At 40.0% G+C, this 27,665-nt stretch overlaps 1 protein-coding gene across 2 annotated transcripts in view; it reads right to left on the bottom strand.

Moving 5' to 3' along the window:
- Window positions 1–27,665, bottom strand: part of NPAS3 (neuronal PAS domain protein 3) — an 839,000-nt gene that overhangs the window by 613,839 nt on the left and 197,496 nt on the right. For both annotated transcript variants that reach the window (XM_063117798.1, XM_063117799.1), the window contains exon 3: window positions 11,784–11,837. In XM_063117798.1, the coding sequence (XP_062973868.1) occupies window positions 11,784–11,837 (54 nt within the window). The remainder of the gene's footprint in view (window positions 1–11,783; window positions 11,838–27,665) is intronic.

Here is a 27,665-nt window from a genome sequence, read left to right as displayed (position 1 = left end):
TAGGGAGAAATTAGAGGAAATTATATATAAGGAAATTCAAGAACTTTGGGGCCCAGATATTTTTCTCATCCATCATTCCAGTTCTTGGAAGAGGAATAGAAAAGGAAAGAAAAATACTCTGGGTGAACAACTGGCTACGAAGACGGTGCCAATGTGAGAGATTCGGATTCTGGGACCATGGGCTATACTACTTGGAAGATGGACGGCTGGCAAGGGACAGATTGCCCCTCCCAAGGGCTGGGAAGAATGTGTTTGGCCAGAGCATGAAGAACTTAATCAGGAGGACTTTAAACTGAATCCTACGGGGCAGGGAGATGTAAACTTAGAGGCAACAACAGCTTATGCACCATAACAGAGAGAACAGCTCTAAGAGTGCCCCCAAATAGTCTTCACAATAGTATAGGAAAGAAGCCAGACTATGAAGCACATGATCTTCAAAATACTAATACCCAAACAGAACAAACTTGAACTCTTAATACATGAAGGCAAATACAACTTGATAGGTATAACGGAAACTTGGTGGGATGACTCTCATGAGTGGAATACAGCAATTGAAGGTTAAACATTTTTCAAAAAGAACAAAAGAAACAGAAAGGGAAGTGGAGTTGCACTACATGTTAAAAATACTTATCCCTACACACAAACACAGGAGGATGAGCCTGAGAGCCCCATCAAGAGCATCTGGATTAATATAAATGGGGCAAGGAAGAAAAGAAACATGATAGTCAGAGTCTAGTGCTGACCACCCAATCAAGGAGAAGACGAGAATTAACTTTTGAAAAGCAAATTGCCAATGTTTCAAGAAAGTGCGATGTAGTAGTGATGGGGGACTTCAATTACCATGACATCTGTTGTGAGACAACTTCTGTCAAAAGTGGCCCTTCCAAGAAATTCCTGACATGTGTGGCTGATAACTTTATCCTACAGAAAGTGGGAAAAGGAACTAGAGGATCAGCTATCCCCTTGACTTGATACTGACCAATAGGGATGACTTAGTGGATAAAGTGGCAGTTACGGAAACTCTGGGGGAAAGTGACCACGTCGTACTTGAATTCTTGATTTTAAAGGAAGCAAAAACTGAGTGTAGCCATACATGTACTCTGGATTTTAGGAAAGCTGATTTTAATAAACTCAGAACTATGATAAGTAAGGTCCCATGGCAAGGGGCTAATGAGAAAAGGAGTCCAAGATGGGTGGCAGTTTTTTTTTTTTAAAAAAAGAAATTTTAAAGACATAATTACAAACAATTCCAACAAGAAAAAAGATAGAAGACAACAGAAGAAACCAATGTGGCTCCACAAAAAGTTTAGTGATGACCTGAAAACAAAGAAGGACACATACAGGAAGTGGAAGGAAGTCCAGGCTACAAAAGAAGACTACAGTCAGGTAGCACAGAAGTGCAGGAATGTCATCAGGAACGCTAAAGCTGAAAATGAGCTGAGGCTATCAAGGAATGCTGAAAGCAACAAAAATCTTTCTTCAGGTATGTGCACAGTAAAAGACAAAGGAAACAACTGGTGGTTCAATTGCTTAATGAGGATGGCAAATTAATAACAAACAATAAAGGCCAAAATGCTCAATTCCTACTTTGGTTCAGTCTTCTCCCAAAAGTGGATCTGTGACTCCCCTGGAAAAAGTGAAGTACAAGCTGAAGGGGAAGGCTTGAAGTTTGAGACTGTTAAACAAATGGTCAAGGGACACCTTAATTTCTTTGAATGAGTTCAAATCTCCAGGGCTCGATGAACTGCATCCTAGAGTAATAAAGGAGCTGCCCAAAGAACTCTCAGAACCACTGTCTATTATTTTTGAAAAATCATGGAAGACAACTGGAGGACGGCTGATGTTGTCCCTACTTTCAAAAAGGGCAAAAATGAGACACCTGGGAACTATAGACCAGTTAGTCTGACATCAATCCCTAAGAAATTTTGGGAGCAGATTATAAAGAAGTCAATCCGTAAGCACCTTGAAAACAATGCAGTGATTACTAGAGGCCAACATGAATTTATCAAGAACAAATCCTGTCAGACCAATCTGATCTCATTTTTTGATTGGTTAACCTCCCTTGTGGACTGGGGGAATGCTGTGGATATAGTATACCTTGACTTTAGCAAAGCTTTTGACAATGTATCACATAATATTCTGATCAGCAAACTAGCTAAACGTTTGCTAGATGGAACAACTATTAGGTGGATCCACAGTTGGCTACATGATCGGACTCAAAGAGTGCTAATCAATGGTGCCTTCTCAAACTTGGGAGAGGTAACTAGCAGGGTACCGCAGGGCTTAGTCCTGGGCCCAGTGCTCTTCAACACTTTTATTAATGACTTGGATGAGGAAGTGCAGGGAATGCTTATCAAATTTGCAGATGACACAAAATTGAGTGGAATAGCTAATACCCTGGAGAGCTGGGCTGAAAACAACAGAAAGAAATTTAATAGGGATAAATGCTAAGTTCTACACCTAGGAAAAAGAAATCAAATGCAAAGTTACAAGGTGGGTGACACTTGGCTCAGTAATACTACAAGCGAATAGGATCTTGGAATTGTTGTAAATAACAAGGTGAATATGAGCCAACAGAATGATGTGGCTGCAAAAAAAATCAAATGCTATTTTGGGCTGCATTAATAGAAGTATAGCTTCCAAGTCGTGTGAGGCACTGCTTCCCCTCTATTCAGCCCTGGTAAGGCCTCATCCTGAGTTTTGCGTCCAGTTCTGGGCGCCACACTTCAAGAAGGATGCAGACAAGCTGGAAGAGGGTAATGAGGATAATCAGGGGTCTGGAAACAAAGCCCTATGAGGAGAGTATGAAATAAATGGGCAAGTTTAGCTTTGAGAAGAGAAGGCTGAGGGGAGACATGATAGCACTCTTCAAATACTTGAAAGGTTGTCACACAGAGGAACACCAGGATCTCTTCTTAATCATCTCGGAGTGCAGGCCACGGAATAATGGGCTAATGTTAGAAGAAACCAGATTCTGGCTGGTCATCAAGAAAAACGTCTTGATTGTAAGAACAGTACGACAATGGAACCAATAACCAAGGGAGGTTGTGGGCTCTCCCACAGTAGAGGCATTCAAGAGGCCGCTGGACAGCCATCTGTCAGGGATGCTTTAAGGTGGATTCCTGCATTGAGCAGGGGGTTGGACTCGATGGCCTTATAACCCCCTTCCAGCTCTGCTATTCTATGATTCTAACACAGATGGTAGGATGGCCAAAGTAGATGGAGACAACTAATTATGGTGTCCACATCCTCCCTACTGCAATGCCTCTAAAGACACTTACGCATCTCAATGTAATTCCTTAATATGCTAAATCTAACTGAACTTTATAATAATCTCTTACTTTGGTTTAGTAGGTTTCTATACTATCATACCTGATTCTGTGTTGGGGAAAAAATGGGTGGCCACTTCCACCCTTTCCAGCCACCCCTTATTCTCCAGTTAAACCAGCATTTCAGGGTGGAAAAGTTAAGGCTTAGGGATACAGTGACACCAGGGATACGTGTGGAACATGTGGTGGCTTCTCAGCTCTAGGAATTTCTGGATATAGATCCATTTCAATCTGGCTTCAAGCCTGGTTATGCGACAGGGAGAGACTGCTTTGACTGCCGTATTCCCACTTTGTACTACTTTATATAACCATGTAACTTCTTGTTTTATTATGTTCTGTTGACTGTAAATACAGAAATGAAAAATGACTGCCTTGGTGGACAATCTACACCTGGAAATGGACAGGGAAGGTGTGTCGCTGTTGCTTTTGCTGGACCTCTTGGCAGCTATTGATACCATCTGAGGCTGGGTGGATGATATTATTCCAATGAAGGTTTTTAAGCCCAAAGCCTGCTGGATCTCACCCAGAGCTCAGCTGCAGTAATCAAAGCTCCCTTTCCAGAGTCGACTGGCTTGTTACTTTAGGTGACGATGCTTCCAGGGGTCAGGGGGTAGTTTTGATTTGTGATTGTAAACCACCTTGGGTGTCATTTTTCTTGATAGAAAGGCAGGGTACAAATAAAACCAATCAATTAATAAATCTATCCCAACTAGGGTCCAGATCCAGATTAGGTACTCTGCACATACCCTATGGAGTAAAAAAGAAAGAAAAAGATGGAGTTGCAATGTTTGGTTCGACTCCAGTAAAGTAAAGTAACATGTGCTTTACTGGAGTCAAACAAAAGTAGAGTTTGAGCACATTGAACAGGAGTCAGATGCTGCTGTCCCCAACTCTCCTCCAGAGCTGAGATTCTAAGTTTAAGAGCTGAATTTTTGCCTTATTCTCTTCCTAGGAATGGTTTCAAGAGATCTTTTTCTCGGTTCCCTGCTGACTAATTTGCACTAACCTTCAGCTTGTTAAAAATGTTCACTTTTGCAGATACTGTCCCACACTCACCAGATTTTTTCAGGTATTTCAAGTATCTTTTTCTGACAGGACACCTGTCTGGACAAATTGTGCCAGAACGTTTTCAGGTTGAGCAATCAGTATTTCGTACCAATTAGGGATGGGTAAGAAATTTGCTCTGTTGCAGTTGTGCTTTTTTTATTGCCTTTTTTTTTTTTTTTTACAGAGTTACCTCATTCACACATTCTGAGCCTTTCAGCAAGCAACCTAGTCACGGGTCTCAAATTTCCACCTTGAAGCTTGTTCTGACTCATGTCTCTTTTGAAATCCAAGCTCTCTGGGCAGTTTTCGCATCAGTTGTGCACATTTTTTTTTGAAATGTATGCATTTTCCCCCATTGAACAAAGTGCGTTCATGCACATTTTTCAAATGTACATGTTTTTCATACATAATTTTCAAAGATACGCATTTATCGAACACATTTTTGTTACTGTGCGAATTGCATTGCAAACTTGGAAATGTACAGTTTCAGTCTGTAGATTGTGTTCAACTTCAAGTTCAGTTCTGGGCAATGTGAATTGGATCAATTCCAATCAAAAATGAATTAAAATTAATTTCTCACCCATCCCTACATGTATCTTAGTAGCAGTGCTACCACACCTGGACTGCTGGCAACATGGACTGCTAGCAAGGGATGGGTTGCACCTCACAAGGGCTGGAAAGAATTTGTTCAGCCACAGAGTGAAGAACTTGGTCAGGAGGGCTTTAAACTGAATCTTACGGGGGCGGGAGACGTAAACTTCGAGGCAACAATGGATAAAGGCCAATGCACCACAGTACAGAGAACAGCTCCAATAGTGCCCCAAAATAGTGTCCGCAACAATGTAGGAACAAAGCCAGACTATAAAACACATGGTCTTCGATGTCTATATGCTAATGCCCAGAGCATGGGAAACAAACAGAATGAACTTGAACTCTTATTACATGAAGGCAAATATGACTTGATAGGTATAACTGAAACTTGGTGGGATGACTCCCATGACTGGAATATAGCAATTGAAGGATATAACTTGTACAAAAAGAACAGAAGAAATAGAAAGGGAGGTGGAGTTGTACTATATGTTAAAAATACCTATCCCTGCACAGAAATACAGGCGGATCAGACTGGGAGCCCCATCGAGAGCATCTGGATTAAAATAAATGGGGCAAGGAATAAAAAGAACATGATAATCAGAGTCTACTACCGACCACCCAATCAAGGAGAAGACGAGGATGAAACTTTTGAGAAACAAATTGCCGGTGTTTCAAGGAAGTGTGATGTAGTAGTGATGGGGGACTTCAATTACCCTGATATTTGTTGGGAGACAAATACTGCCAAAAGCAGCCCTTCCAAGAAATTCCTGACATGTATGGGTGATAACTTTCTCCTACAGAAAGTGGAGAAAGGAACTAGAGGATCGACAATCCTTGACTTGATAATGACCAATAGGGATGACTTAGTGGATAAAGTGGCAGTTACGGGAACTCTGGGGGAAAGTGACCACGTCATACTTGAATTCTTGAATATGAAGGAGACAAAAGTTGAGTGTAGCCATACACGTACTCTGGATTTTAGGAAAGCTGATTTTAATAAACTCAGAACTATGATAAGTAAGGTCCCATGGCAAGTGAGCCTAATGAGAAAAGGAGTGCAGGATGGGTGGGAGTATTTAAAAAAGGAAATTTTAAAGGCACAGTTACAAACAATTCCAACAAAGAGAAAAGATAGAAGACAACAGAGTAAACCAATGTGGCTCCACAAAAATCTTAGAGATGACCTGAAAACAAAAAGGGATACATATAGGAAGTGGAAGGAAGGCCAGGCTACAAAAGAAGAGTACAGACAGGTGGCACAGAAGTGCCAAAATGGCGTCAGGAAGGCTAAAGCTGAGAATGAGTTGAGGTTAGCGAGGGATGCTAAAAGAAATAAAAAGGCTTTCTTCAGATACGTGAGTAGTAAAAGACAGAGGAAAGAAATGGTGCTTCAACTGCTTAATGAGGATGGCAAATTGATAACAGATGACAAAGAAAAGGCTGAAGTGCTCAATTACAACTTTGCCTCAGTCTTTTCCCAAAAGCGGGTCTATGACCCCCCTGGAGGAAGTGAAGCAGAAGTTGAGGGGCAGGATTGCAATTTGAGATTGATAAACAAATGGTCAAAGAACACCTAATTTCCTTGAATGAGTTCAAATCTCCAGGGCCCGATGAACTGCATCCTAGAGTAATGAAGGAGCTAGCGGAAGAACGCTCAGTCTTTGCAAAATCTTGGAAGACGGGTGTGGTGCCGGACGACTGGAGGAGGGCTAACGTTGTCCCTATCTTCAAAAAGGGCAGAAAGGAGGAACCTGGGAACTACAGACCAGTCAGTCTGACATCCATCCCTGGGAAAATTCTGGCGCAGATTATAAAGAAGTCAATCTGTAAACACCTTGAAATCAATGCAGTGATGGGCGGGGGATGGCCTGGCAAGGGGAGATTTGCCTGGGCTCATGGGAAGAATCAGCTTTGTTGTTGTTTGTTTCCATGCACAACTGGACTGTTCAAGGGAGTGGGGTCACTACATTTTCAGGTTGAAGAGCCTTGTATTCACCCATCCTTAATATCCCCAAGGACCCTCCACGATAAGGAGCATGCCACTGACTACCTGATGCTGAGACAAACCATTAAACAAGGAATGACTATCACCTTTATATTCTGCTTGTAAGCATCTAGAGTTGCCCTCTCCAATGTGGAAATTTCCAGGTGCTTTAACCTACAGTTTCCATCATGTTTGACCATTGGTCAGGCACCTCTCTGGGAGCTGCTGAAAACAGAATGCTGAACTAGAAGGATCTTGGTGTTATCAGCAAGGCAATTCTTCTGTCCTTGTGATATATTACACCTTCATTCTTCTTCTTCTTACTAGACAAGTACTTACAAACACTGGGGGATTTTTTTTATTGCCAGTTAAAAAGCCAGAGCCCTGCTGCTTGCCATTCCTGCTATTGTCAAACTTCTCTTTTAAGGTAAAAATCAAAGCACAGTAAAGGGTAGCATGGCTGAGCAAGGCACGAACAAACTGCTTGGCTTTTCCTTAATTCTCATCTAGTTATAGTACCTACAGCTTGATAAGTCTACTAATATGACTAGAAAATGCCGTTATCATTCAATAGCATTTTTTACTACCAATTCAGGAAATAACCTGCTTCCCTTCAATTTTTAAAATAAAGACAAATGGAACTTGAGTTATGGTTTCTTTTAAAAAAGATTCTTTCTAAAATATATAAAATGTCTAGAAACAATTCGACCCAATTTGTTATGAAATAAGTTGCATATTATGAATAGTATTATTTCTACCTCTTTTTACATTTTAGAATTCGGTTTTCATTTGCTCAAACACGCATGTCCTGGGATACAGGGATCTTAGAAAATGCTGAAATGCACAAAACACGATAGAAACACCAGCAGAGCACAACTTCTCCTGTCCCAAGGACTTGTCAGTGAACACTGCAATAGATACTGTGTTGTACACCATGCCAGTTAGCTTAAAATCTGTCCTGGGTAAATTGGTTGAAAGCACTATTAAAAATAAAACATCAAGCATATAGACCAACATTTGTTGCTGAAGTAGAACCAACATGGCTTCTACAAAGACCAGTTATATCTTAATAATCATTTCTAGTTCTTTGAGAGTGTCAGTAAGCATATGGACTGGGGTTATCCAATACACACTGTTTACTACAACTTTCAAAAGTCTTATGACAAAGGCCCTTCCCACACCATATGGGTGTAGAGGGAGGGAGGGGGGGAGGATTTCATGGTATTCTGATCGCAAGATCCTCCCCTTAGTCCAAACGTGTGCATGCCATCCCAGGAGGAAGAAGCGATGTTGTGCCCGCCATTTATTTATTTTTTAAACAGAAGGTGAGCACACATGTGTTCCAACTACAGGTAAGATTTTTTTTTAAAAAAAAACCCACTCCTGCTCCCCCCTCCACCCCCAATGGGCATGGAGCGCCTGAAGAGCGCCATGCCCAGTGCCCATTTACTCATGAGGAGGTAGGACAAAGCCGGGACGGATGCCCACACACCTCCCGCAGTCTCAGGATGATCTCGAGACAGTGGGAAGAATAGAGTTTTCACAGGGATTATTTATCCCTGGGAAAACTCATGCTCATCCCTGTTTGCCCCCTGGAGTCCCTGGCCCTTTATACACCTAAGGATTATCCCAGAAAAATGGAGGGATCATCCCTGCCTGCTCCTGGGATCCCCTGTGTGTCATTTGGATGCAAAGGGATGATCCCGGGACGATCCCAGGATAAATGGCTTGTCTAAACATGCCCCCTGTACGTCGTTTGGATGCACAGGGACTTGGCCGTGACCGGCCCGGATTTTCAGGGTGTTGTAGAAATGGCCAAAGTCTCTCAGCAAAAACTCCTGAGCAAATTAAGCAGTCATGGGATAAGAGGAGAGATCGTCTTATGGATCAGTAACTCATTAAAGAATAAAAAGCAGTGAGTAGTAATGAATTTACAATTATCACAATAGAGGTGTATAAACACTGAGATCCCTTAAGGATCTGAATTGGGACCAGTGCTTTTCAACTTGTTCATGAATGACTGGTTGGACACTGTGTGAACAGAGTGCTGGACTAGATGGACCCTTGGTCTGATCCAGCACAGCTCTTCTTATTTTCTTATGACAGTGGTTAAAACAAAAGAGGCAACAAAAATGATCTCCTCAAACCCTGAAAAGGGTGTTAAAATGGCAAATTCATATCCTTAAAGTGTAAAGTTATACATGTTGGGACAATGAATCCTAATTTCATGTATTTGCTGATGGGATCTGAGGTGGCAGTGTGACTGACTAGAAAAGAGATCTTGGGGTTTGGTGGATCGCTCAATGAAAATGAAAATGTGTGTGACTACTGTGAAAAAGTCAAAATTCATATTGGGAAATTGTGCAGTTATCCGCCTCCATCAATAGCATCTAGAGCCTCTGTAAATTGCGCACTTCCCTCGTGTAAATGGGGGGGGGATGGGGCTGCCACTGACACAGTGGGGAGAAGTGTACAATTTACAGAGGCTCTGGGAATTGCGCAATTCCCCTGGTTGCATCAATAGTGGCCACCATTGATACAGAGGGGGAAAGTGTGCAATTTTAGTGCTGCAGCCATGGATATACAGAATATATATATATATATATATATATATATATATTCTGTATATATTATATATATACAGGAGGGCGGGCTGCGGCCAAGTTCACTATGAGCCACACTGATGCTCATGTGGGGTCTGTGTTCATGCCATGAGTGCCCGAGTGTATCCAGGGAGCAGACATGAGGGATCCACCAGACTCCCAGACCCAGTCGGCGGCTCAAGACAATCCTACCCCCTCACTCGCCTTAACAGTCCCATTTGTTGTAACTTTTCCTCATAGGAGTGTTGCTCCTATTGATCATTTTAGTTGCTCTATTCTGCACTTTTTCCAGCTCCTTTTTTAGGTGCAGTGATCAAAACTGTACACAGTATTCCAAGCGTAGTCACACCATAGATTTGTAGAAGGGCAGTACGATACTGGCTGTTTTATTTTTTATTCCTTTCCTAACTATGTCTAGCATGGAATTTGCCATTTTCACCACAGTCGCACATTGTGTTGACAGTTTCATTGAGCTGGTCAACACAACCCTAAAATCATTTTCTTAGTCAGTTACTGCCTGTCAGCTTATATTTTTGGGGCCCAACATGCATCACTTTGCACCTGCTTATACGGAACCACATTTGCCAATTCATTCCCATTCTCCCAGTTTAAAGAGGTTCTTTTGGTGGTCTTCGCAATCTTGATTTGTTTTAACCACCCTAAATAATCTGGTTTGTTTTAACCACCCTAAATAATCTGGTGTCAGCAGCAAACTTGACCACTTCACTGCTCACTCTTAATTTCAGATATATTATGAACAAGTTGAAAAGCAATGGTCCCAATACAAATAAGTTACCATTTATTTCCATTCTCTGCTTTCTGTTCTTTAACCAATTATTAATTGATAAGACTGCTCAGTAGTCTTTGGTGAAGGACTTTGTCAAAAGCCTTTTGGAAGTCCAAGTAAACAATGCCCACCAGATCACCCCTGTCTACATGTTTTATTGACACTCTAAAGGACTCCAAAAAATTAGTGAAGCAGGGTTTACCTTTACGGAAACCATATTGATTCTTTTTCAACAGGGCTTATCCTTCTATATGCTTACTAATTCTATCTTTAATAATGCTTTCCACCAATTTACACAGAACAGATGTTAAGCTAACTATCCTGCAATTTCCCAGATCCCCCACATCCTTTTTTAAATTTTTTGTTACATTGGCCATTCTCCAGTCCTTGCTTCAGAGGCTGATCTTAGGGACATGTTACATATCTTTTTTAGTAGACCAGCAAGTTAATATTTGAGTTATTTGATAACTCTAGAATGGATACCATCTGGGCCTGGTGATTTATTTGCTTTCAATTTATCATTAAGAGTAAGAACTTCATCTTTTGTCACCATTATTTCCCTCCGTTCCTCAGCCTCCCTTTCTGAAAACAGCAGTTCAGGCACAGGTATCTGTCCTACATCTTCTGCAGTGAACACTGATGCGAAGAATTCATTCAGGCTTTCTGCAATCTCCCTGTCCTCCTTTAATACTTCCTTAACTCCATTGTTATCCAGCTCTCCAATAAAAAATTTAGTTATTCCAGCTTTACCACTACAGTCAAACTCACAGTACAATGTACAATAAATTGGCAACTGCAGTCATCTCATGAACTATTTACCTGACCTGAGCCCAACCAGCACAGATCACAAATTGTTAGTAATTAATACATATTAGAGACCTGTGTCTACTGAGTTTTAATTCCCAAATTTTAATCCCTATTTCCAAACCATTATATAGACTATTTCACATTATTATAGTACTACTGTACATTTAAAAGCCTGACAGAATTCACCCAGATCTGTACACAATTTCTTCATTCACAGATTTGTTGTATAATAAAGAAATATTTCTAGTTAGTGATTTGTCTAAAATAAAAATTGGCAGATATTTATACGTATATAATTATATAATCTGTATATCTATGGCTGCAGTTTATCTATAATTATATTCCTGAGGAAAATACAGCTTAGACATTCTTTTTGTGACTCAGGCCAACCAATAACCCATGTACACTCATCCAGAACAGATCCCCAAACAGAAGACTTCTTGTAGCAGCAGTCTCAGCTCTACTTGTATAGATACCTGATCTGGAAATAAGCTCTTTTGTTCAACAGATGGAGACAGATAGAACAATAAACTAGGGGAACTTAGATAATTTATCTTTTCGAAGCTGTTTGTATAGTTTAATATGTCAAAGTATGAGAAGTAATAGCCCTCCGAAGTAGTATTAGAACAACCTACCTGGGAGGGGTTACCCAAGAGTGGTGTCTTGCCATGGGCATGTCCAGACTTGTTCTAATGGGAAAAAATAATTTAGGGTTAACTCATGGGGAGAATGAAGATAGCAGGAAGCTAATTGGATTGCTCTTCAATCCAATTAATGTCAAGAAACAGCACTTAAGAGGAGGAGGTGTCTACACAATATTCTGTATACCTATCAATGCAGTCAGGTTCGTACAGGCCTAAAAGTAATAGCAGTATTTCTCTAACCCAAAGAATCTACTTTATTACTAACTTTCTGTGACATTGTCAAATGTGCCACAAAGACAGGCCACTGGGCTAAGGGAAATAGGGTGGTAACTGACTATCAGATGGTTGGACGACATGAGAAGGAAATTAGCTTTAGAGAAGTAGGACTATAGGAACATAGGAAACTGCCTTATACTGAGTCAGAGCATTGGTCCATCAAGCCCAGTATTGTCAACACTGACTGGCTGTGGCTTCAGCATTGCTGTGTATAAATATAAAAAGCCAAAATAGGAACATAGGAAGCTGCCTTGTACGGAGTCAGACCATTGGTCCATCTTGCCTAGTATTGTCAATACTGACTGGCAGCGGGTCTCAAGGGTTTCAGGTGGGATTTTATCCTCACCCTTCCTGGAGAAACCAGGAATCAAACTTCGGACTTTCTGCGTGCAAAGCATGTCCTCTATCACCCTGAGCTATGGCATGTGGTCTGCAATTGATGCATTCCTGACATTGTCAAAGGGAAAAGAGATGGTAGTTATTGTCATTTCTTCTTTACACTAAGCTACTAGTTAGCAAGACCACAATATTTGTTTATTTTGCTAAAGAAAACACCCACAGAACATTTGCCTCACTTTTATTTTTTTCAAGTTTTGGGGTGAGATCCAGAGTTGCCCTTGCCTTCAGAGACAGTTTCCTTCTTTTCATGAAAGCAGCTAAGATGTAGAGGTGAATCCTACTGGAGGAAGGGGGAAAGGTAATTTCCACTTATTCCTCTGTTCCCCTACAGCCCCCCAGAACAGTTTTCAGGGGGCTAAAGGGAGCATCCCTTGAGCAGAATTCTGCTAAGGGGAACTCTGGATCCAGCCCTTTATGTTTTGCAGGCACTAATCAATTACACCCCAAAATTATAAATTACATGTGTTTTTCATAACCAAATTCCAGTAGAAAATAAAGTTACTTTGATGGAACCATTTCTTTAATACTCCTAATAAAAATTATATCCAGTTTACAAAAGATATGATGATCAATACTGTTAATTGTATGCAGAAGGAAATGAAACATGGGTAATTTACAAGTCCTAATTAAAACAACAGAAGCAAAATGCCTCTCAAAGTGCGTGAGTAGGGATTGCATATTGCAAGGACTTCATGATTTTTCTCACAGGATCGGTGAGAGGCAGGCGAACACTGGTTGGGATGAAGGACAGCTTTTGCCCTTCCCTCCCTACAGGGCTTTACTCTTCCCCTTATGAATAAATAACAACCATTTAGTTATACAGAAGACTCAGAGACAATCCTCATGTCTTTATTGACCAGGACCTACCGAGCCATATACAAGGCTACCGAGCCATACACAAGGTTATGTTATCTCTACCTATAAAGCCCTAAACAACTTAGGTCCAGCATACCTAGCAGACCGCCTTCCCTTATATACACCCAGGCCTTAGCTAGACCAGGCTATATCCCTGCGCGAACCCCGGGGTTGTCCCTGTGCGTCCACATGATACACAGGGGATCCCAGGATCAGGGAGGGATCATCCCTCCCTTGCCCCGGGATACAGCCTGTGGCGTTACACCCCACAAGTCAGTTCCCTAATGCATGTCTGAGATTGATAAGCCTGTGGTGCTTAGAATGTTTACCTGGGTGGGTGGAGTTAGAATGTCTGAGGACTGGGGAGGAGTGATGTATAAGGGAATGACTGAGGGGATTAAGGGAGACTTTTAGGTACTCTTAGAGTCTTTAGCCTTTAGTGCTTGAGCTCTCTCTGGGTTAGCTCTTGGTGTGTAGAGTACTTGGGTTCTGGAGAGTTTGAGGTTCAGTATAGAGAGTGGTGTCTTTTGAGAGTGGGGTGTGCAGATAGACAGTTTGTGTAAAATAAACAATACTGATAATAAAATTCAAGAGTGAATGTGTGGGTGACAGGAAAGCGTGTATGTGAATGGGTGAAAGGATTGGATGAGAGGTTTCAAAAAGGTTTTTAAATGTTTTATTTTGAAACAAAGCTTGTGAACATTTAAAATACATTTTAATTATTTTGTTTAAACTACCACAAAAATCCCACGTGTCTGTTTGGCATTTATCATCTGAAGTTTATTCATTTAACACCCACTCTGACAATAACTCCCCTCAGCACATATAATTCACAGTGCATTATTTTATTATTGAAATCCTTCTCCATTTAACCCCTTTCTCCACATAGTTTGGAGAAAGGCGGTGTTTGTCCCTCGCCTCAGGAGTATCAAGTGGTGGTGCTTGTCTTGAGCAGGGAGTGTCCGCGGCCGGGCCTGTTGTTCAGAGCCTGTGTCGTGGCACAGCCCTCCCCTTTGGGCCCAGTTTTTCAGCGATCTCAGGCTGAGCCTGTGGCCCGTTTCTGCGGGTTTACCTGGCTCCGCACGAGCCGGGAGCCGCACACGGGGCGCAGGGTGGGAGGAGTGGGGAAAGTAGTTAATTTTTTTAAAAAACCTTACCTTTGCACATGAGCGTTTGTGCGCTCCGTCCCCTTTAAACAATAATTAAAAATGCTGGGCGCGGCACCTCTCTTCATGAGGTTGTCATGCCTTACATGTAAATGGGAGTGAGATCTCGCATTAATCGCAACAGCGAGGTCTCCCCTCCTCTCCCCTGGACTTTCAGGTAGGTCTAGCTAAGGCCTCTGACGACAGTTACGAACATCAGAGGAGATCCTGCTGGCCATTCTGAAATGAACAGAATGTCGCCATGAAGAACCTCGGCAGCGGGCCTTCTCAGCGGGCATCCATCCTCTGGAAAAACCTCCCTTGTGCAGTTCGGGAGGCGGAAAATGTAACATTTTTTAAATGGCTCCTAAAAAAGTACCTCTTCACACAGGCTTTCCCTGGACTGTGATTTTTCTGATTTTATATTGCATTCTTAAGCTTTTAACATTTTAAATTTATTGCATATTTATTGTATTTTTATGGTTTTAATTGTGCACTGCCTGGAGAGCCTCGACAGTATAAAAATGTAATAAATAAAAATAAATAAAATAAATGATCTCAGAGAATTAAGTCTATTTCTATTCATATATCCCACTTCTGATATAGATGTGTGTGTGTATATATACACACACACACACACACACACACACATATATTTGCTTCACACATTAGAATGGGATAATATAATTAGAATGGAATAATATAATTGGGTGCGTGCCTATGTGTATTAATATAAAATGGTTCTATCTAGAATGGTATTCTGTTAAAGAAAAGGGCAACAGCTGGAAAAGTAAACCTTCATAAGTGAAATTTGAATAAATGGCATTAGCCTTCAAAAGCAAGAGAGTTGCTAGTTGAGGGACAAAATGGAAAGATTTTCCATCACCAAGTTTTAAAGTTTGTAATTATAAGTGAGGGCACCAAGGAACATAAAGTCTTGCAGGGGATATTCTATAACATTAAATCAGGAACTATCTTCAGAACCGCCCAGAGAGCTTTGGCTATTGGGCGGTATAAAAATGTAATAAATAAATAAATAAATAAACCTTGACCTTATTATTATTATTTTTACATAAACAAACCAAAACCAGAGCTTTTCCAAGAGTAATTATAAAATCGAAGTTAACAGTATACAGTCTAATATAGTTCTTTTTCAGAAATTGGGAAGCATTAATCAATTCCAATAAAATTAAAATAGCAAACAATATGCCTAGTTTAAGCTATACCCCATTAAGGAAAAAATCCAACCTAGAAAAAGGAAAATTGGTGGCGGGATGGGGGGGGGGAAATCAAGTAATCACTGGATTCAGAACACAGAAGATCACATTGTGTTTAAGGAAACAAGACATTCTCCTCACAAGAATTAATAAATGGTATCTAATTTATTATAAAATAGTCCTGTTGCTGCTATTGTTGCTGTTGTTGCTGTTCTCATGTAATGTATTAATTTAAATAGAGAGCTCCGGCTATTGGGCGGTATAGAAATGTAATAAATAAATAAATAAATAAATAAATATTTAAGAACAAATGCATTCATTTAATCAATGAATTATTTGTCTGTATGAAAAAAGACATCTCAATGTGGTTTACAACCTTAAAAGAGTAAAATACAAAACATTTTTTTCTATCCACTGTAGTTATAAGTAATGATCTTCATTTTTGGCATGACTCCCCCCCCCCTCAGAACATTGTCCTTATAGTTCAACCTAACAAGCAATATTTTGCTTCTCAGTAGCAGTGCAGTGATGCCAAAATTATGGAAAGACACTTGTGGCTTTTTTGTTTTCAAAACACATTTCTTTGGCAATACAGTTTGGCCCAAGCTTACTAATGAGAGAGCTTGGCAGAGCAGCATGGGTGGCATTATAGGTATCTAGACTGGAGGAGATAAAATCTTGAGCCAGATTTAAAAATCAAGCACTGTTTCTCCAATAGTAGTGATTTAGACAGGTCAATTTTACATTCCTATGGTTTCTCTTGCCAGGAGAGTGCTGCAGCCTGAAAGTTAACTTGCAAATCTAATATAGAACATTGATTGTGGTTCTGAGGTATGAAGCACAAAGACCAAGACCATTTCTCCACCTGCCTTTTTTCCAGGGATCATCCCAGGATCATCCCTGTGCATGTAAATGACACACAGGGGAACCCGAGAGCAGGCAGGGACGATCCTCCATTTTCCTGGGATAATCCTGCAAAAAGGGCCCTAGATATACACCTGAGCTGAGGGCAATGAAGCAAGAGGGAAGACAGCTAGAACACAGGTGAACAACAACCTGTTCAAGTCCAACCCATAGGTTAGAGCTCATTATTGAGTCTACCTTGTGGTAGTGATGGTGGCAAAGAGGGAGTTCTTTTTCACTACCACTGCATATGCTCAGTTTCATCCAACAGAGCTTTTTCATGTTGTTGTTGTTATTATTATTTATTTATATAGCACTATCAGTGTCCATGGTGCTGTACATAGTAAAAGAATAAAACAGCAACACCCTGCCACATAGGCTAACATTCTAATAAAATCATAAGAAAACAATAAGAAAAGGAAGTGATGGACCAATTAGGCACAGGGGACAATAAAACTAAGGCCTTAGTTAGACCTACCTGATAGTCCGCAACTGAGGAGGGAAGACCTCGCGTTGCAATTAATGCGAGATCCCTGCTCCATTTACACGTGAGACGTGATGACCTCAGGAAGAGAGGCGTTGCGCCCGCCATTTTTTATTTTTAAAGGAGAAGCAGCGCACGAACACTCGTGCGCTTAAGGTAGGTCTTTTTTTAAAATTTAACTTAATTTGCTCACTCCCCTCACCCTACCCCCGATGGGCGCAGCACTCCTGGCTCCGCGCGAGGAATCGCGCAGAGCTGGGTCAAACCGCAGCAACGCGCCACACATTCCGCAGTCTCGGGCTCAGCCCAAGACTGCAGAAAAAGTGGGCTCAAAGGGGAGGGTTCTATCCCGGGGCAAGGGATGGATGATCCCTCCCTGATCCTGGGATCCCCTGTGCGTCATGTGGACGCACAGGGACGATCCCGGGGTTCGCCCCGTGATAAAGCCCGGTCTAGCTAAGGTCTAACAGTGTGAAAGTAAGAACAAAGTCAAGTTGGTAGTTGGAGGCACTGCATTGCAGAGATTCTGCTCCTACTTCGATTCTTGCTCTGTGCCTTGGTAGCTATGATAGGTGCCACAGGCTCTACTATATGTTCAACATCTACATGAAACCACTGCAGGAGATTATTCAGAGGTATAGGCTGAGGTATCACCAATATGTGGATGACACCCAGCTCTATCTCTTCTTTTCATCGAATCCAGGTGAGGCAGTGCCTGTTCTAATCAGTGCCTGAGCACAATAATGGACTAGATGAAGGTCAATAAACTGAGACTCAATCCAGACAGGACAGTAGTACTGTTAGAAGGTGATTCAGCTGCTGGGTTAGGTGATTTTCAACATGTTCTGGAGGGGGTTGCGCTCCCCCTAGAGGATCAGGTTCATATTTGGAGATGCTCTTAGATCCAGCATTGTCACAAGAGGCACAGGAGGATTCGATGGCATAAAGAACTTTTTATCAGCTTAGGCTGATATACCAGCTATACCCTTATCTGGACCAAAATTGCCTGGCTACAGTTATTCATGCTCTGATAACCTCTTGTCTGGATTACTGCAATGAGTTATACTTGGGACTGCCATTGAAAATAGTTGGGAAACTTCAGCTAGTCCAAAATAGGGCATGAGATTGTTAATGGGCACTGCCAAATGTGATCATATTATACCAAAACTTTTCTATCTGCCCAGGCTGCCAGTCCATTTCTGGGAATGATTCAAAGTACTGCTATTGATGTTCAAAATCTTAAACAACTTGGAGACAAGATGCCTTAAGGACTGTCTTCTCCTTTATATATCTGGTCAGACCCTAAGATCTTCTTCAGTGGTCCTTCTCCAGGAGACCCCACCAAAGGATATGAAGTGGATGACTACTAAGAGGGCATTTTCTGTTGTAGCACCATCACTGTGGAATGAATTTCCCAGAGATACTTGCCTGGCACTTACAGTGTGCTCTTTTGGCACCAGGCAAAGTTCTTATTTTCCCAGTCATTTTAAACTTTCTGTTTCCATTGTTTTAAATAAGTTATTGTATTTTACATCTTTTCACTGCTGCTAGGTTTTATTTTGATTTGATTTTACAGTGTGGGTTTAAACATTTATATTATATTTTATCCAGTTGTACTTTATAAGCTTTGGTTATTAGGCAGTATAGAAATATACTAAATACATACATACATTCATACATGAAGAGTTTTGAACAATCTCAAGTGCCATATAAATGGAGACGGCCAGGAAATTATTGTTCACCACTCTGGAATCTCTTTAGATTGGACCTGTATATACATATAAATAAATAAATTTTATAGTGAATTTACAACTTTATTAATTGTAGTGGTATCTGTACACCAGTACAGTTTGTTGTGTTATGCCACTGATGTGCAAGTTCAGAATGAAACCAGCTGTGTTTATAAGTATCATATCTTCCAAAATGTTGCACCAGTTATACAAAAATTAAATTCTTGTGCACAGATAGGAACTTGAGTTAATTACGTCAATGGGACCAAATAAGCAACTTTTGCCTTGCTAGCAAGATGTTTATATACTAAAAGATTTTAAAAGGCTTGAAGCTGTAATTGATTTTATTCAAATGAGGACAGAAAAAAATAATTCTCACTTCCCTTTTCTAATTAATGAATACTTCTTGATAGGATGATGTAAGGTTATGGAACAAAGAACTGAGTTTCTTCATATGACCTACATTATTCACATACACATTTATCAGAATACATAGCCAAATATGTGCAGTTTTATTACAAACAGTCATTACTGACTGTTATTCTGGACGGATTCATTAAAAAAAAAAGACTGTATATCAGATGCATAACAGAATGTTAGTGGAAATAGTTTTGAAGTTTCCGTTGTTTTATATTTGTCAAAAACATTTCTAGAGTTGGTACTGATACAGAGGAAACATGTACATGTGAATCTTTCCACACGCACATTTCCTTCTCCTGGGTTTCAGGCTCCGGAAGAACTTTGCACCATCAAACTTTAGCATTCCAACATTCTTCATACAACAATTCTGCACATTACTAGAGTAGGATACAATCTTTGCCAGCCTTCAAGCAAACTGTTGACAAAGGAGTTAAAATGAATGCATTACTCTTCTTTACAAAACAAAATTATATATAGGAAGTGACCTTGCTGGCTCAGACCACTAACCTATCTAGTCCAACATTCTGTTTCAGAGTGGCCAAACAGATGCCTCTGGGGAAACCCACAAGCAGGACATGAGGGTATAGCGCTCTTCCAGTCTTGTTCCCCAGCAATTAGCATATTTTCTCTGATAGTAAAAGTAATATAAAGCCTTTGGATTGAATCCAATCATGTCGTTCCATCAGGGAAGGTAAACCACTGGTGGAATGGATCCCCCCCTTGAAGTCCCCTTGAAGAGAACAGTGGTCCCATTGTGCAAGAAGAAGTCTCGTTGTGTGACCAGACCTCTACTCACACAACTGTTGTATCCAATCAATTGTGATAAGCAGCAGCCCTACATGAATGTGGCAAATCCCTTTTAAAGCTATCCAAGCTGGCACCAATAACTACACCTTGTGATACAAATTCCAGTTTAACTATGTGCTTTGTTGAACAAGTACTTGTCCTGTGTCTCCCACTTTTAGCTTCACTGGATGACCACTAGTTCTAATATTACGAGGGAAGGAGAAAAATCTCTCCCTCTAGATACAGTATATTCTTTTAGACGCCAGGTGAAGACCTTTTTATTCTCCCAGTATTTTAACAGTCTATAAATTAATTTTAAATTTGCTGTTTTAAATTTGTAATTTAAATTTGTATTTTTGCATTGCTGCTGTTTTTATCTTGGTTGTGCTTTTATATTGTATTTTATATTATGGTTTTATATGGTTGTTTTATACTTTGAATGGTCTTAATTTTGTGAACTGCTCAGAGAGCTTCGGCTATTGGGCAGTATAGATAAAGACTGATCTCTTCCGGCAGGCCTATCCAGTTGAATTTTAAGACACCTTTTTTAATGGTGTGCTGCTTTTAATGATGCACTGGTTTTAAATGTTTGAATTAGTTGTATGTATTTTATGGTGTTTTTATTTGTGTTGAACCCCATCTCGATCCAGAGGGAGAGGCGGGTAACAAAATTATTATTATTATTATTATTATTATTATTATTATTATTATTATGCAATAAATAAATAAATAAATAATTTTTCTCCACATCATGCATAGTTTTACATTCTTCTATCATCTCCCCCACCAGCTAAGGACATGGCTAGACCAGACCAGGCCTATATCCCGGGATTGTCCCGGGATCATCCCTGTGCAACCAAATGACAAGCAGGGGATCCCAGGAGCAGGCAGGGACAACCCCTCCATTTACCTGGGATAATCCTTAGGTCTAGCTAAGGCCTAAGTTATAAAACTCAAATATTATAACTTTTCCTCATAAGGGAGATGTTCCCGCACCTTCATATTTTGGTTGCCCTTTTCTATGCCTTTTCTAGCTATGTAATGTCCTTTTTGAAGTGTAACCAGAAATGTAAACAGTATTCCACTTTGAATTTGTATAAAGGCACTATGATATTGGCAGTTTCAATTCTGATTACTTTTCTAATGATCCTCACCATGAAATTTGCCTTTTTCACAGCTGCCATACACTGATTTAACATTTTTATTGAGCTGCCCACAACCCCAAGACACTTTTCAGGTCATTCACCGCCAGCAAAGATTCCATCAGTGTTTAAGTGAAATTGGTGTGTGTATTTTTGCCCCAATCTGCATCATATTATAGATTACATTGAAACTCATTTGCCATTTCAACACTCATTAACCCAGTTTGAAGAGATCCCTTCAGAGCTCTTTGCCATCCCTTTTTGTTTTCACCATCCTAAATAATTTGGTGTCATCAAAAAACTTGGCCACTCACTGTTCGCTCCTAACTCCAGATCAATTATGAACCAAGTTAAAAAGCACCAGTCCTAATACCTATCCCTGGAGGATCCCACTGTTTTTAACCCCATGGTTGTGAGAATTTTTGAATTCTTTAACAAGAACTTGAATGGATATCATCTGGACTGAGTGATTTATTTTCAATTTTTCAATGAAGTCTAGAACTTCATCTCTTGTCACCACTATCTGCCTCGGATCCTCACACTGAAAATGTCAGTTGAGGCCCTACATCTTCTGCATTGAGGACAAATACAAAAATAAATTCAGCTTCTCTTCAGTCTTCTTATCCTCCTTTAACTCCCTTGTCATCTAATAGTCCAACCACATCCTGAGCCACTTTCCTCCTTTTGGTCCATTTAAAAAATATTTTATTGTTGACCCTAATGTTTTTAGCAGTATACTCAAAATCCTTTCTTGCGTCCCTTATTATTTTCTTGCATTTCTTTTGTAAACATTTGTATTCCTTTTTGTTCTCCTCTTTCGAAAAAGGCTTTCATTTTCTGAAGGAAGTCTTCTTTTCTCTAACAGCTTCTTTACCACTCCTCCTTAACTATGCTGGTGGCCTCGTGGACTTAGCAGTAATTTTCCTAAGCTTTGGTATACATTCTAGCTGAGCTTGAATGTGGTTTGGAGTAATTCCCATCAGTTGTGGAAAGACTTGACCCTTTTGATTTTCCTTTTAAAATTACTTTTTACCTGTCTCCTAATTTTTGAGAAGTTTCTTCTTCTCAGCTGCCCTGAACTTCCTTGGCAATTTTCTATATATAAGTTGAAACCACTGTGCTTACCATTTCCAGTTACCATTTCAACACTTGCATTTCATTGTGCAAACTTTTTGTTGTGGTTGGTTGGTTGGTTGGTACGCACAAGGAAAAGTCTTTGGAATCTGTCATAATAATTTCTAGTATTGCAAATAATTCTCTCAGTATATCTTCCCCAATAAACTATGATTCAGCTAAATGTTCTCTTTCTTTGCCAGTACCAACACTGCAGAAATGGTCTACAGCAATAATCTAGTAAAACCTTACCTGGACAAGGATGAATTTAAAAACAACAACCCAACACTTGGAATACAAGGTCAAATAAATATTTATTTTATAAGTATTGACCATGGATATATATATATATATATATATATATATATATATATATAGAAGAAACAAAACATTGTTTTATTAAAAAAAAAAGACTCACCTTAACTGGCAGAGCAATCCAAAACCATGTCACAAATTCTAGCGCTAAATGGTCCAGATCAGAGCCTAGTCCAAATCTTTTAAACTAAGGGATCTTTCCAACAGTCTCATCCAGAAACCAGATTTAACAATAACACTCACTGTAAGCAAAAGCTCACTGAAAAGTAAGCTCAACATCTCACCAAATACAAATGTAAGAATCATATATTCTAGTTCACTAGGGGGGAAATAACATTGCAAGAGTGAACAAAATCTGTAAAGAAAAAAAAAAGACAACAAAGACCGAAGTATCATTTAAGCATATCTAAATGCTAAATTCTACAATGTGTTTTCCTTTGTACTTGGCTATATATTTCTCACTTGTATTGCAGTATAAAGCTCCTATAAATTTTATTCCCACCATGCAATAACATTAAATATCTAAATTTTTCTGCTTCCAGCTATTGCAACATGGAAATACAAGGGGAAAGCCCATAGCTCAGGGAGAAAGCACATGCTTTGCATACAGAATGTCCCCAGCTTCCTTCTCCAGCACCTCCAATTAGAATATTTCAGGTAGCAAAACTACAAAAGCCTTCTCCTTCAGGCTTTGGGATACTCACGGTTTGTCAAAAGATGAATTTGGGACCATAGTCTGACTTGGGTATAATCTGGCTTCATATGTTCATTCATTCATTCATTTCGTTCATTTATTAAATTTCTATCCAAGCTCTATGGGCGGTTTACAAAAACCAGAACCCTAAAATACATTATAATAAAATATAATATAAAAGCTTTAATTTAAAGAAATGTAAAACAACAAAAACAGAAAAAAGCAATTAAAAAACCCATAACCCAATTTTAAAAACTCACATTAAAAGTCGCATAACGTGCCATCAATGCCTGGGAAAAGAGGAAAAGTGCTGAAAAGATGATAATGTTAGTGCCAGGCAGATCTCTCTAGGGATCAATTTCTGGAATGGGGGACGGGCACCATTGAAAAGGCTTTCTCCCTTGGACCTCCCTCAGAGAAGGCACTCAGAGGAGGACCTCAGATGTTGATTGTATTGTATGGGTTTTTTTTCATACCACTAGAGGTGTTCTGTCACATATTGCAGTCCTGAGCAGTGTAAGGCTTTATAAGTCAATACCAGCATATTATTATTATTATTATTATTAGCATCTTGAATTGGCCTCAGAAACTTACAGCCAGTGCAAAGAGACCAGAATTGGTCTTATACACTCAGACCTTATGGTCTCCACTATCAATCTGCCTACTGCATTTTGCACAAGCTGCACTCTCCGAACCATCTTCAAGGATAGCCTCACGTTGAGTGCATTGCAGTAATCTAACTTGAAAGTTACAAGAGCATAGACTACTGAAATGAGGTATCCCTGTCCAAAAAGGAGTGTATCTGGGCCACCAACCAAAGCAAATAGACGGCACTGTGTTCCCGAGGCCACATGAATCTCAAGTGGTGATCGATAACTTCAGGAGAACCCTCAAGCTACAACCCTATGTTCATAGAGAAAGCAAGAAAAATCAGTAAACATGGTTTATTTGATAATAAGTACTTAATTAAAAATCACCATATACAAAGCCCACCGAATCGTGATTTCAAGGTAGTAAAGCTGTTTCAAGGAACTCTTCAAGGTTCCCAGAATCCTTTCACCACAGCCCAACACATGTTCTCCAGTTGAGCAATCATGGGCCTCACTTCAGAAGACAATACAAAGTCAGTGCTCACTCACTCACATGTGGAGCCCTGAATATCATCTTACATTGCCCCCCAAAGCTCATAATATGGTTCCTGAGTTTTCTGACCCCCTGACTGTTTTAGCACTCTACTAAAATTTGCATCCCAGATGTCCCAGCAAACCATCCATTCACTTTCTAATTACCACCTGTTCTCAGTAGGTAGGCTTAATTTAGAAGACTATCATAACATGGACAACATCAATTGCCTACCTATACTGGGAGACTGAGGCTGGCAGCTGGCCCATGTTGGAAGGGTCCATCAGGCATGAGTTTCTGGGTGAGGCAATTACCACTGTCAAGCAGCTGATGGGTCAGTAGCAGTCCCTAGGAGAGGGCAAAAAGCAAACAAGGGAAGACGGGAGTCAAGGGCAGGGGAAACAGGGTCAAGCAGGCATTGGATGAAGAGAACAGACCACTAGAAAAAGGTCCAAGACTGGAAATGATTTGACACCAGAGTTTATAGAGGATTCCAATCCAATCAGAAATCTGTGCTGGGTGCCAATCAGGAGCTGAAAGATCTCTATAGCGATAGGAACAGTCATATTTTTGAGAATTTCTGTACTGACTGAATGTTTAAAGAATGCTACTACACACAAGTTCTGTCACGAACTTCCAAAACGGACAGTCAATAATCAGTATAGTACAGGGGAATCCTTTTGACATTTTGAGAACCGCAATGCTCTTAATTCTGTGGCCAAGCAATTTCTTGGATTCAGTCTCTTCACACAATGCCTCCAATCCTAAGAAAGTTAGTCATGCTTAAGTCTGATCGAAATCAATAGAACAATAAGTTGAAGCACATTAATTTCGATGGGAGCTAAAGATGACTAATTTTCTTGGGACTGGTGTATTATGTATAGGATTTAGTGACTAAAACAGTTGACTAAGTTCATACAATGTCTACTGAATGTTGGCCAAGTTTGCACAGTATGGTAATTCAGGTTTTTCTTTTGTTTTTTAAAACATCAGTCCAGCAGAGAGACAAGACAGAGTTCTGGATTTCAACATCACACTAAATGGAGCTCCCCTGGATTATTTAGCTGCTCCTGATGGCAGGAGGAGCCAAGCGGGAGCAATTGAACCATGTGAACTAACACGCTAGCTCGTTCACAGTAACCAAGGGTTTAAAAGACTTTATATTGTTGTGATATGCAAACTGGGCCATTAAAGCCTTAGCTAGACCTAAGGTTTATCCCAGGATTGTCCCGGGGTCATCCCTGTTCATGTAAATGACACACAGGATATCCCGGGAGCAAGCAGGGATGATCCTGGGATAAACTTAAGTCTCCTACTACCTAGAAAATCTTTTTGATAGTAGGATTGCCAACTAGTCATAATAACCCCCATGATTCCAATGTTTTCAAGATAATGTTTAGAAAATATCAGGACTATAAAAATAAAACACTATAGCAATTTGGTTTAATTGCTTAAAGTCCAATTCTCTTCAAGTCTACTCAGACAAAAGTGCTACTAAATTCAGTGGGGATTTCTCTCAGGTAAGTGTACACAGGATTGCAATCTAAAAGTATTATCTAGGCATTTGCTAGGAATACCTCTAATATTGGGTGGTGGGGATGGGGGTTATTTTACACTTCCATGTTGATTAACGCTGTTATACCTCCCATCCTCTTCTCTATAAATGTATTTACAGACACAGACAGAGATATAATTCCTCCAGAATACCCAAACTCCTTTCTAAGTGCTGATTTTATCAGTTTGTTAATTTACAAAGGCAACAAACTATTGGCAAACTTACTGGTAGGTGCCAGGCATGCCTAGCTAAAGGCCTCATTCCATTATTTAGAACCCTCATTCAGAAATCTCCTGAAATCAATCTGAAATTTCTCTTATGTTTGAACGAATTTAATTTAATTGGGATGAAATATATCCTACTTCCAACTAATATGAAAGAACAATTAATGTTAGACAGATTACTGAAGCAAAATTTGTAAAAGGTTATAAAAATTAAAATCGTGTGTAATTTTAAAAATTAATAATACATCCCTATTCGTGTATTTTAAATTCTTTTATTTTTTCATGGAACTGTCACTGTCAAACAAAGACATCAGAATGTCAAATGGATTTAGCAAAGATAAATCTCCGCATACTAAACTACAAATCTTTTTAAAGACAGTTGTTCTTCTGGGCAAGGGAAATCTAGTCTATTTGGACTTCAGTAAAGAGTCTGAAATAACCAAGTGCCCTCAAGATATTTTAGACTACTGTTCCCTGGATTCCTGACCATTGCCCATACTGGTGCCCTCCAGATGTTTTAGACTACAACTCTCAGGATTCCTGACCATCAGCCATGCTAGCTGGGCTGATGGGAATTGAAGTCCAAAACATCTGGAGGGCACCAGGTTGGGAAGACTGAAATATAGGAATTATGACAAAGTATGGGATGTTATTTTACATTGTCAAATGTAAGGTTTGAACTTGAGGCAATAATAATATGTTTGTCAACTAAAAATTAATAATCTATGGAGAAATATAAAGATCTGAGAATCTTAAAGTAGTCAAGAAATAAAACTAAATCTCCAAAACGACATATATGCAAAAAAACTGAATGCAATACTATAGCATTTCCAATATGGTCAGCGAAACATTATATTATTGTACAAGGACGTTAGTAGAATGGTATGTCTAATTTGGTTGCTTCTACTTAAGAAAAACATTTCAATCCAGCAGCAAACATTGAAAATGTCCTACTGGATCAGACCAAAAGTCCATCTAGTCTGACATCCTATTACCAATAGCAACCCACCAGCCAGTTAATTCACTAGAAGCCAACTAGAAGGCATAAAGTAATTTGGAGTTTCCATTCAGCAATCATGGCTAGCTACTGATAGACCTATCTTCATTAATTTATCAAACTCCATTTGAAAGCTAACCAAAGGCCAAGCTAGACATGATGTTAAATGCATCTGTGCATTTAACATGCATTTTTAAAAAAATGCAAATAGGAGCTTCAGGGTGGGAAAGCTCAAGGGGTTGAGGATTCCAAGCAGCCTCACCCCACCCACTTTATCAGGCCTTGGAGTCTGATGAGGCTTGCTGGCTGAAGATTGGTGCCAGAAGGGGTGCTTGGTGGAATGAGGCTGAGAAAGGGCCACTACACTAAAGGCTCTTCGCTGTCCAGAAGAGGCCGTAGCTGGGGAGCCAGCCAAAGCTGGTGAAAGGCACTCCGAGCTTCTGCAGCCACTTGGGCCTTCAGTGACAATGATGGATCTAGGAGTACCCTCAAACAA

This window comes from Elgaria multicarinata, chromosome 2 (assembly GCF_023053635.1).
Source record: "Elgaria multicarinata webbii isolate HBS135686 ecotype San Diego chromosome 2, rElgMul1.1.pri, whole genome shotgun sequence".
Classification (NCBI taxonomy): domain Eukaryota; kingdom Metazoa; phylum Chordata; class Lepidosauria; order Squamata; family Anguidae; genus Elgaria; species Elgaria multicarinata.
This window is presented reverse-complemented; position numbering and strand designations above follow the sequence as displayed.